The sequence below is a fragment of the Hyperolius riggenbachi genome, chromosome 7 (genome assembly GCF_040937935.1).
Source record: "Hyperolius riggenbachi isolate aHypRig1 chromosome 7, aHypRig1.pri, whole genome shotgun sequence".
Taxonomy (NCBI): Eukaryota; Metazoa; Chordata; class Amphibia; order Anura; family Hyperoliidae; genus Hyperolius; species Hyperolius riggenbachi.
In genome coordinates, this window is record NC_090652.1 from 224215759 (window position 1) to 224227889 (window position 12131).

Sequence of the window (12131 nt, forward strand, 5' to 3'; positions counted from 1 at the left end):
GAAACAAATAGAAAAAAATATTTCTCCATTTCCGGCCATTATTGTTTTAAAGTAAAACGTACTGTGGATAAAAGTCACAAAGAAAGCAGAACCCAACTTTTGCACAGCACACAATAAAAAGTCTTTATTCCACATATAGTTGCTGAAGAGATCCACTTCTCTGTTTTTGTGTGTTCCTTTGGCCAGATCTAAATGTCTAATTAGTTCTTATCAGCAGCTGTGAATAAACAGCAGGAGCAACACCACTTCTCTCCCCATAGGGTAAACAACCCTTACGTGCTCCAAGTGCTCCCTGCAAAGTGAAACCAAGTTCTAAATGTCATTTTTTATGATTTACATAAATTGTAATGAAGTTTTTTTTTTCCCATAAATGTTATCATGCTGTGGCTAGTTTTTCCAAGCAGAAGGAAAATTATGAGCTTAGTTCTACTTTAAGTGGCAAAAGTGTGAGACTTGCCTGGGTCAAATTCAACAATTGAGGATTTCCAAGAAAACAAAAAAAAATAACGATTGCAGTTGTCCTACATTTGTTGGCAACATCTTTTAATGTAGGTGTGTGCATGTTACAGCCACAGCAAACAATACAGTATTTCAGTAACCTATTAGCACTCTTCCTAATGATTACTTTGGTACCAGCATGATCAGGTGTGAAGATCACTTGAGCTTCTTTACGGGATTGTTTTCAGGGCGCTTGAGCATTTTACAGACTCCCAACTGCCCAGGTATAAGCTGAATGGGGATGAACAGAAATACGTACAAGGCACAGTTGAATGTGACCGGGAAACAGAAAAACTTACATCAAACTTCTACCTTCCTCTGGTCCTTCTAGTTACTTAACTATACACCCCTATTGGAGTTTGTAGTTATTTAACTTATTGGTTATGCATGAAGTCACTGACTGGAGGTGTGGTGGGAGCATGCTCACTGCCAACGAAAGACCACCCTGTAATTTCACCAGCACTGGCCTAATGATGGTCTCCTCTCCAGTTAGTGTGCCTAGCATGCCTGTGCTCACCTCAGCCAACAACAGTGCATGGCTCTGGAAGGTGTTCCCCTTTTCCAACAAATGCAGGCACTAATTTATAAAAATGAGGACTGTTCTAGAAATTAGCATTAAACAAGGAAACAAGAACTTATCAAAATATTGGTCACATTCTTTGATTGTTTCAAGCTGTGAATGTATTTCTCTTTAAAAAAGCAATTTAATTAGCAAATGAATGTTGAATGTTGGCCGAGTAGGACATTTCAGGCAATGTAATCTGACCTCTTTACATTGTGAGGAGCAAGACTTGCTATATCAGAAAAAGGATATTTACCTGCACAAGCACCACAGGGCAAATCCTAAGCCACAGTATGGATCTAGGCAGATGGCAATTTGCCGAGATGGGTACAACTCACATTGCAGTTTAATGGACCGGCATAAGGCACTGCAGGCTGAATGAGACATCTGCAGGAGAGAAGAGAGAACGGTTTCGGATATTTAATATCCGGTACTTAAAATGAAACTAAAGACTTTCAAAACCAACTGGTTTCCATACGCACAGCTAGTGAAAAAGAAATATACAGTATATTACTATATTGTGGCTGGATAGTGTAAGGGCTAAAGGGGGCCACACACCATACAATTTTTTAAATATCTGTTCAATTTAAGAATTGCAATCAATTTTTCTGACTGATTGTAACATTTCAAAAATATGACCAATGTACCACACACGTATGTTACATTTTTCCCCAATTATGATAAAAATGATTGGAAACTCTGACAAAATTTCTAGGGTATGTATATAAATAAATTGACAATCTAACACACACCATACAATCTTTAGAAAGATTGAAGAAAAATATATCTGGCATTCCGGATCGATATAAATCAAAGAAAACGGGAAATCCGATCGGATTTTTCAGTCGAATGAAAAAAAAGCTTTCGATTTTTTCGGGAGATACGATCGTTTTTATCAAATTGCCGTAAAATCGGATCATTTTATTGTATCGTGTGTGGCCACCTTAAGGGCTCTGCCTCTGACACTAGACCCCATAAAGGTGGCCACTAATGATCCAATCTTTTTCATCCAATTTTACCAAATCTATGTAGTAGAAAGTTAAAATTTTGTGAATATACTGAATGGATAATTTAGGCATTTCCCTTATATTACATAGAAATGGTAAGATTGGATGAAAAAGATTGCATCATTAATGGCCACCTTTACACTGCTACTGCCTACTGAGCGTGACACACACACACACACACACACACACACACACACACACACACACACTATATAAATATATACTACTATAGTGTCACAAAAAAACAAACAAAACAAAAAACAGGAAATGGACCACCTTACAACCTAATCAACACAATGTAACTCTTTTAGGAAGAAGTATGCAGCAAAGTGGCCAGAGATGGCAACAATATTCTGAACATGTCAAAACTAATGACTACAACAACATTTTCCCCAATGACATTGCGGGACTCACATTCTAGAGCTTCATGTGATAAGATCATAAACAATCATTTTGGCTCAGAAAAATCTTAATTATGTATGCAGCTTAAAGGGAGCCTCAAGCGACATGAAGAGGTAGACATGTGAAGGTCTGTATGTATGTACGTACAGTGGAAAGCATACAAATACTGTACCTATGCTATGTTTCTGTTCTTCTTTCTCTAACTGAAAGAGTTAATATACACCTATGCAAATGATAGTTTCTCTCTAGTTGGGACCCAGTGATTACCAAAACTTTGCATAAATCACAATGGAGGTGTGATGGCAGGATGAAGGACAGAATGGGGACTCTACTGCTGCAGCATGCAATTGCTTAACCAGTTTCGGATGGATTTATTATTCCAATCAGCGTCTTACCTTCACTCCAGCTAGAATCCCTGTTGTAGACACACTGAAATCTAGATAGGCCAGAGTATCTGGAGATGTTGGCCTAAACACTCGGGCTATTTTCTTCTTGGGCATATCTTCTGCAGGAGAGCATGAAAAGCAAAAGAAAGCATTAGTAACAAAATGACCAGACAGGAGCCGCACATTAAGCATAAAAAAGGTTACAGGGGGAGATTTATCAACGCATTACCGACAGTTTTTTTCTTCTTAATCTGTACTAACCAGCAGGGAGAACAGTTCTGCATGACAATGAGAACCTTCTTAAATCTTAGGTAATAGTGGCAGTTTAGCATGAATTTCTAGAGCTGCACTACAGTTAAGAAAAGTGCAAATCCATCCCTAAACTGGTGCAGATTAAGAAGTGCTTGATAGCAGTTCTACAAATGTAGAACTGCTGATAAACATGATTGCAGAGTGCAGGCTAGACATGATTTGTGATATGCTCCTCCCACCTGCTGAATTCCTATTAAGAGCCTGCTGCTATCAATACAGCAGTGTGTTGGTTACCTCAGCAACAGCAATTCCCCTCACCCACTGCACTGTCTGAGAGACCTTCCTAGCTCCTCCTATTGTTTTAGAAGGAATGTGCACTAATGATTTCTTAAGATGCCTGAGACAGTTCTGCATGGATTTCTAAAAAACCTACTAATATTTTATCTCAGACACTCTTGATAAATCTAGCCCACAGACTACTAAACGCAGACGGCAGCCTGAATATCAGATATGTACAATAGTCTCCACACAGAATCACAGGAGGATTATATTCCATATGTATTCCTTACCAGTATCTAGAATAGTTGGCCACGTCTTGATGTCTACAGCTGTAGCGGCTTCTTTTGACTTCAGCAATCGCATTATTGCTTGTGTAGTGAGAATACAGGCAGACTTACTAACCTGCACAGGGGAAAAATAGAACTTTTACAAGGAGGTAGGTGAACTTAAAGGACAACTGAAACGAGAGGGATATGGAAGCTGCCATATTTATTTCCTTTTAAACAATACCAGGTGCCTATAAGTCCTGCTGATCCCCTGCCTCTAATACTTTTGGCCATAGACCCTGAACCAGCATGCAGCAGATTAGGCATTTCTGACAATGTCCGATCTGGCAAGATTAGCTGCGTTCTTTTTGCTGATGTGATTCACTCACTACCGCAGCCAAATCAATCAGCAGGGCTGCCAGGCAACTGGTATTGTTTACCAGGAAATAAATATGGCAACCTCCATATCACCCTCATTTCAGTTATCCTTTATAGAGAACTACACAAATGATTTGGGCCTACTCTTCCAAAGTCAGGACATGGAAAATATGACAAATATACCACAATGGCTCATCCACATAAACAGGTGTGGTGCTAACAGGAAGTGGTTAGCATTCTTGCCTTGCAGTGATAGAGTTTGGATTCTAGTACAGAACACAAGCTGCATGAAGTTTTTGTTATATTTAGTTTACCCTTAATTTGGCCCTGGATTACAAGGATATTAGCATACCTCCTAACTTTCTGAGCTCAGAAAGGAAGACACTTATGCCACACCTCTAACCACACCCCAGACAAACCCCCTAGTTATGCTTAATATAAAGATTTCAAAAGAAAAATGTTTAATTATTTAAACCACACTAATCTTTCCAATCCTGGTTCATTTTCCTTCATATTAACATCTGAAAATAAGAAATATATTAATTTAAATGATAGGGATAGAGTTTAGCGTAAATTAAACACATTTTTCAGTAGAAAAATCCATATAGAAAGAGGGACAAATGAGAAAGAGGGACAGGTATCGCTCTGATCGAAGAGAGATCTGTTGTCTGTCCATACACCTCTGGCCAATTCCCTCGATTTCAGTATGGTATTTCTCAGGAATCGGCCCTGTGACGCCGCCTCCACCGCTGTACCCAAAATGTAAAATGTTCCCCCAGTGAACCATGCAGTATACTTTACCTGTCAGTGTCCGCCGCTGGCTCGGTCCTCATACACGTGACGTGGCACTGTTTACACTAGGGGTTTCCCTCACATCGGATGCTCTTCCCAATATTGCATGCCATTAACACTGCACACCCGATCAAGCATGTCGGACCTAAGTCTTGCAGCATGTCCGAATGATACATATGACCAATTGGTAGCATCATTGATCGGGCATGCTCTTGGCGGCACCGATTTTCATCCAATTATGATAATTGAATCAGATGGTCGGTCAACCACTAAGTCTCCTAATATATGGCCACCTAAGTGTGATCTCCATGAATAGACTGGGTAATCTTAAATCCATTGATCAGGTAAATGAGGACAGATGTAGGTTGTACTTACTTCTACAATCATCTTGACAGTGGGCAGTGTGGTGGTGAGGTTCTGTGGGTGTGGAGGACGCACAGTGATGGGAATACATCCAGCATAAAGGCAACCAAAAAAGGTGGCAATAAGATCAATGCCTAAACAAAAGACATAAACAAAGGTATATAAAGACCATGCTCCAAACTATATAGTTTTAATGAATACAGGTAATCTTCGGTTAACGAACGAGATAGGGACTGTAGGTTCGCTCTTAATCTGAATCTGTTAAGTCAGAACACTGTGCCATCTCTGTCCCCTGTTCCTCCTCTCTGCCCCCCTCTGTGTCACCTCTGTCCTCTGTACCTGCTTATACAGGTTTAAAAGCCATTTTTTCTTTGAACTTTTTAAAAATCGATTTTCTCAAAAACTACAAGTCCAGTTTGAAAACATTTTTTTTTACTTGTTCCCATGGAAACACAGAATCCATGCCGTTCGTATTGGCGGGTCGTTCGTAAGTCGGAGACTACCTGTATTACATTTTTAGTTAAAAAAACTATCACAGCTACTGTATGTCCCATCTCAGTGTACCAATATAAGACAATATACAGTAGATTATTTGTGCCACTACCTCCCTAAACTATATGGTGCTCAATCTTCCAGGAGCCCAGGCATATAATTACAATCTTCCTGGAGCCCAGGCATACGATTACAATCTTCCTGGAGCCCAGGCATACGACTACAATCTTCCTAGAGCACAGACATACGACTACAATCTTCCTGGAGCCCAGACATACGACTACAATCTTCCTGGAGCCCAGGCATACGACTACAATCTTCCTGGAGCCCAGACATACGACTACAATCTTCCTGGAGCCCAGACATACGACTACAATCTTCCTGGAGCTCAGGCATACGACTACAATCTTCCTGGAGCCCAGGCATACGACTACAATCTTCCTGGAGCCCAGGCATACGACTACAATCTTCCTGGAGCCCAGGCATACGACTACAATCTTCCTGGAGCCCAGGCATACAACTACAATCTTCCTGGAGCCCAGGCATGCAACTACAATCTTCCTGGAGCCCAGGCATGCGACTACAATCTTCCTGGAGCCCAGGCATACGACTACAATCTTCCTGGAGCCCAGGCATAAGACTACAATTTTCCTGGAGCCCAGGCATACAACTACAATCTTCCTGGAGCCCAGGCATACAACTACAATCTTCCTGGAGCCCAGGCATACTACTACAATCTTCCTGGAGCCCAGGCATACTACTACAATCTTCCTGGAGCCCAGGCATACAACTACAATCTTCCTGGAGCCCAGGCATACAACTACAATCTTCCTGGAGCCCAGGCATACAACTACAATCTTCCTGGAGCCCAGGCATACAACTACAATCTTCCTGGAGCCCAGGCATACAACTACAATCTTCCTGGAGCCCAGGCATACAACTACAATCTTCCTGGAGCCCAGGCATACAACTACAATCTTCCTGGAGCCCAGGCATACAACTACAATCTTCCTGGAGCCCAGGCGTACAACTACAATCTTACTGGAGCCCAGGCATAATACTACAATCTTACTGGAGCCCAGGCATACTACTACAATCTTCCTGGAGCCCAGGCATAATACTACAATCTTACTGGAGCCCAGGCATAAGACTACAATCTTCCTGGAGCCCAGGCATACTACTACAATCTTCCTGGAGCCCAGGCATACTACTACAATCTTTCTGGAGCCCAGGCATACAACTACAATCTTCCTGGAGCCCAGGCATACAACTACAATCTTCCTGGAGCCCAGGCATACGACTACAATCTTCCTGGAGCCCAGGCATACAACTATAATCTTCCTGGAGCCCAGGCATACAACTACAATCTTCCTGGAGCCCAGGCGTACAACTACAATCTTCCTGGAGCCCAGGCATAATACTACAATCTTACTGGAGCCCAGGCATACAACTACAATCTTCCTGGAGCCCAGGCATAATACTACAATCTTACTGGAGCCCAGGCATGCGACTACAATCCTCCTGGAGCCCAGGCATACGACTACAATCTTCATGGAGCCCAGGCATAACACTACAATCTTCATGGAGCCCAGGCATACAACTACAATCTTCCTGGAGGCCAGACAGATGACTACAATCTTCCTGGAGCCCAGGTATACAACTACCTGCATGTCTTTTCAGGGTGTGGCGTCCACAAAGGAAGATGGCTGTGATGTCATTACACCACACCCCTGGAAGTCAGACCTATACACAAACGACAATGTAAACAGATCCAGCTCCTGGGAAGGGTATACAGAGGCAATTGATTCCCACTTGGACATTAGAAGAGACAGGAGTGTGGAACTGTACCCTTTTTGCAGCTCAGGTAATCTATTCTCTTATACTGTACAGAGTAACTGTGATATTTCCTCCCCAAAAAATAATTATCACTTTCCAGGGAAATCCTAAAACCCGTCTTTGCATCTAAGCTGTCCACATGATATAACAAAAATTTTTTTTAGACTAAATAACCTCTCTTTTCATTGCCCCCTTTGGCTCTATGGAAGCACCGGCCCTGGCTTCCCCAGGACGGCTGAATGCCTGTCCTATAGCTGCCTAATCTATACTGGGGACACATACCTGCCTAATACTAGGAACATAAATATCTCTTGGTCTGCCCATCATCGCTATATTTTGGGGAGTCATTTTTAAATTTAGTTTTGATTTTATTTTGTGTTTCAAGCTTTCATTATACTCAAAATGTGCACTAGACCTTTGCTTGATGCATTTTGGTAAGTTACAGGAAAAAGGTTATGAAAGTTAATTGAACCACTTTTTGCACAGAAATCCTGAGGAAATTGAATGCTAGGAAGGTTAAAGCAGGAAGTGATCAGAGCTATCAGAGACTTATAAATGTATCACCCGATCCAATGATTCCTATGGGTCTGATTCATGTGTGGGGCCTATGGTTCAATTTAGAACCACGCCATATTTATCTTAGAATGTATCTGTAGTAACTTTACACGCCTACTGAAAACCTTTCGGGCCTATTTTCCTGTATTCCTTCACTGCAAATTTGTACACACATCTTGATTGCGTGTTATTATAGTATTTCTGTGCAAGTATTATTACTTTTCTACATCCGTATTTAATACATAAATAAAAATTACATACACCATGGGCTAACAGTAATTGTACAATGTTTATGGAATTTCCCTGATGGTAAAGAGAACGTTTGTGTGCTTACTGCTCTTTCTTGGCATGCCCTAGATGAGCAGTAAATTGAACATAGGATGATATCTAAAGGAGGTCTAAAGCAGTGTTCCCCAACCCTGTCCTCAGGACCCACCAACAGTGCATGTTTTGTGGAAATCCACAGAGGTGGTTAATCAGCTCTGCTGAGACACTAATTACCTCACTTGTGAATGTGGGTTGGTGTTCTGCAAAACATGTGCTGTTGGTGGGCCTTGAGGACAGGGTTGGGGAACTCTGGTCTAAAGATCCTTCCAGAAAAGAAACCGACTTCAGGAGCCTTGTATAATGTAGTATTTTTAACACCAGGTAAAGCAAATGGGTATATAAGAGTGATACAAGTGTTGGTTGCAGTACTAGCAACTACAGTATGAAAGCAAATGAAGAGAGCACATCCTCACTCAGGTTCTTTAAGGCCTTGATGTCGGGAGGGTCACTCTCTACAAAAGCTTTTGCAAGTTCAAGTAACTTAGAACATAACCCACCAAGAAGTTTTTTTATTTGGGGGGGGGGGCTATTTTCAGACACTGTATATTGATCTGAAGAAGCAGGCAGAGATCCACAAAACGCTTTCTGTTGTAGTGAACATATTGTAGTGTACATATAGTGTATTAATAAACCTGTTTACCTCATGCAAAGCATCTTCTTCCTTTGAGATAAGAATTCTCCACAACATCATTGGATTATACATATCATGATTTTGGGGTGCCCAAATCACAGTAATTTGAACAGCTCCAAAGAACACTAGGAAGTTCATCATAGCTTACCATATTTTACATATTACATCTGCAGCATTTAGAAAGTGTCATATATAGCCTGTACAAGCAACAAGCAACAGAAACCACTGGCTATTCTTATAGTTCTCACCTGGAGGATACACAAGCGCTACATGATCTCCGACACTGAGGCGGGCTTTCTCCACCAATCCCGCAGCTACACGCTCTGCTCTCTTGTGCAGTTGTAAGCAAGTTGCAGAGCTGGCCACAGCACCCTGTGGAAGAAAGTGTGAGAATAGCGGAGTTTATCTGTGGGGGACTGTTACAAAGCTAATAACTCACAGCAAGGTCAACGGTAATGAATATTTGGCAATTGCTTCAACGTGTAGAGTAATTTACCTTGAAAACAAACAACTTTCTTGAAAAGAACTACTGACTTTAGGATATCTACTATATTTAAGTATAGGGCTGTAAATGAAAATCTGGGCTCTGTAAAGGATCAGATAACCTCTAAAACTCATAATAACGTCCTCTCACCAACCGTGTATAACTTTTCTGCTGGTACCTATTTGTTTATGTACCATCTGCTGGAGCAAGATTTTGTGCTCCTGAGAGACAGTGTTCCCCCCAAGCTCTTTTAGCCGGCTGCTCCACCCAGCTAGTTTTGGTGAGCACCCGGCTATCATCGGCTCATCTCAGCGCCAGCCCTGCATTCTGTCATCTCACCCCACCCGGCTACTTTTTCATGCCACCCGGCTGGAGAAAATTTCTGGGGAGAACACTGGATATGCATAGATTATTTCTTAGCTCATACAGAAGTCAATGTAAAGGCGCATACACACGCCATACTGTAGCAAACGACGGGTCCGTCAGACCTCCCTCCAGGAGGACGTTCTGCCAACAGTACGACAGTGTGTACACACATGCTACTGTCGGCCAAACGTTTGCCCAGCGGGAGGGTCTGACGGACCCGTCGTTTGCTACAGTATGACATGTGTACGCGCCTTTAGTGTGAACTTACAAGATCTATTTCCTAAGCATTTCAATTATCTCACTCTTCACTCTACTAAATCAACTGAAATCAAAATGTGTTTACAATCCATTTATAGCAAGGTACACTGCAAGTTTATGTGACAACAGATTGTTCTGAGGGAGTTCTATATAGCTGATAATAAGATGCAAAGAGCCAGCATCTGCTGCCTTATTCCCCCTCACACTAGCAGTATAGAATCTTCAAAATATCTTCATGCTTGCATGATAAGCAGTGGTCATATGACCCTCAAAACCCACCTCTTTATGATGGCCTACCCACCTCCTACCACACAGTAACTCTCTACTGAATATTTAACAGCCCCACCTAGTGTTTCCACCCCACCCTTTAGATTGTAAGCCTCTGGCAGGGTCCTCCATTCCCTAGTGTAATCTACAGGATTGTGTACTCCTGTCCTATGACAGCCTGTACTTGTATTACTGGGCCTACCTAACCAGCCCATATTGCATGATCATGTATTTTGTACAATTTGCATGTATAACTTTGCTCTATGTTGTATAACCTTGTTATGTCTGTAATCCCTGTATCGTTGTATATATTTATTGTCCAGCGCTGCGTAATATGTTGGCACTTTATAAATTCAATAAATAATAATAATAATATGACCACAGCTCCTCCTCCTTGTACACAAATTACGCCATGGCTTATCGCTGCAATCTTTGGAGAGTTACAGCATCCAGAGCATCCCCTGTTGACCAGGTCAGTCCCTCCACTAACCCCTATGAAGGACAGCTGAGTGTCAGCTAGGTCCCACCACCCATTGATTGGTGAAAAGGTTTAGAAGATGGATAGTAACAAACTACCACAACGTCACCTCTGTTATTACCTAGATGTTTAGTGATAAAGTAAAAGGACAAACACCAAAAAGAATTGCATTCCTATAAAAAACTTATAATAAAAAAAACTAACAAAAAACACTCTGCCAGAGTCTGGGCTTTAAAGCCAATGTCTACAAAAACGCTCCATCCCTCCCAAAATGGCTCCCACCAATAATGCTTAATTATATCGACACAGAGCTCCAACGCTGCATTCACACACAGTCTTTGGAACAGTGTCCCAATGGCTTCTGGAGGAAGGTCACTGCAATATAAGTGGTCCGTTCCCTCCGTCCCCTTGCATACTAACCAGCCACATGAATTTAGGAGCCAGAACCAAAGAGAAAAACATCAAAGATAGAAAATATGCTGTGGTCCTAGCCATTAAGAAGTAAACTTATACAGATATTTCATCTGATTAAAGAAAATACTGTACACAATTTCTGTGTTTATTGTAAGATAGCAGATTAAGCTTTTATACCCTCTTCTGCAGCAATGGCACAGAAAGTAGAGCCATGGAACAAACAGCAGTAAAGAGGGATATATTTCATTAATATGGATATCTGCCCTTATAGTTTGTGTAAAGTGTAATTGTTTGGGTATGTGTCCATATTAAATTGATGATGCTAACCTTAGAATTTAGCAGGAGAAGCAGGACATGATCAGGGGTGGTCTGTGTCCTCCACTGTAAGACATCCGCTAAGTAAAGAAACTAGAATTAAAAAGTCAGATGATGAGCATCGGAAATATAAATTAAGATGCCAAAATAAACACTTTATTGTCTGGTTCAATTAGACTTCACCTTCCTTGCCTGATCATTGTCTTCTAGCTGAGTGACATCTCTCCCACAGGCCTGTGCAATTCGCTTCCCAGCCACCAGGTTTCCCACAATCATTGAAGCTGGACCAACATCTTGAAAAAGCAAATTGATAAAGCTATTAGTGATATACTGTACTTGTTATAGTGCAATTCCTGTACACTGTGTGTGATTTACCATTGCAATGTAATCTCATAAAAGGAATACTTACTTTAAACCAGGGTTATATTCTAGAAACATGAATAGTCACATTTTGTTTAATTTAATCAATAAAATCTCAGTAAAAACAACAGAATTCTAAAACTTGTTTAAATTTTTACCCACT

At 41.3% G+C, this 12131-nt stretch overlaps 2 protein-coding genes across 6 annotated transcripts in view; one reads left to right on the top strand and one right to left on the bottom strand.

Moving 5' to 3' along the window:
- PRMT2 (protein arginine methyltransferase 2) overlaps positions 1-12131 on the top strand; it is a 486423-nt gene that overhangs the window by 77583 nt on the left and 396709 nt on the right. The gene's annotated exons all lie outside the window — the stretch shown is intronic.
- DIP2A (disco interacting protein 2 homolog A) overlaps positions 1-12131 on the bottom strand; it is a 160416-nt gene that overhangs the window by 15390 nt on the left and 132895 nt on the right. For all 5 annotated transcript variants that reach the window (XM_068245309.1, XM_068245310.1, XM_068245308.1 and 2 more), the window contains 7 exons: positions 11792-11901; positions 11621-11701; positions 9275-9398; positions 5198-5319; positions 3677-3788; positions 2865-2974; positions 1317-1447 (listed from right to left, as the gene is read on the bottom strand). In XM_068245309.1, coding sequence (XP_068101410.1) covers positions 1317-1447; positions 2865-2974; positions 3677-3788; positions 5198-5319; positions 9275-9398; positions 11621-11701; positions 11792-11901 — 790 coding nt within the window. The remainder of the gene's footprint in view (positions 1-1316; positions 1448-2864; positions 2975-3676; positions 3789-5197; positions 5320-9274; positions 9399-11620; positions 11702-11791; positions 11902-12131) is intronic.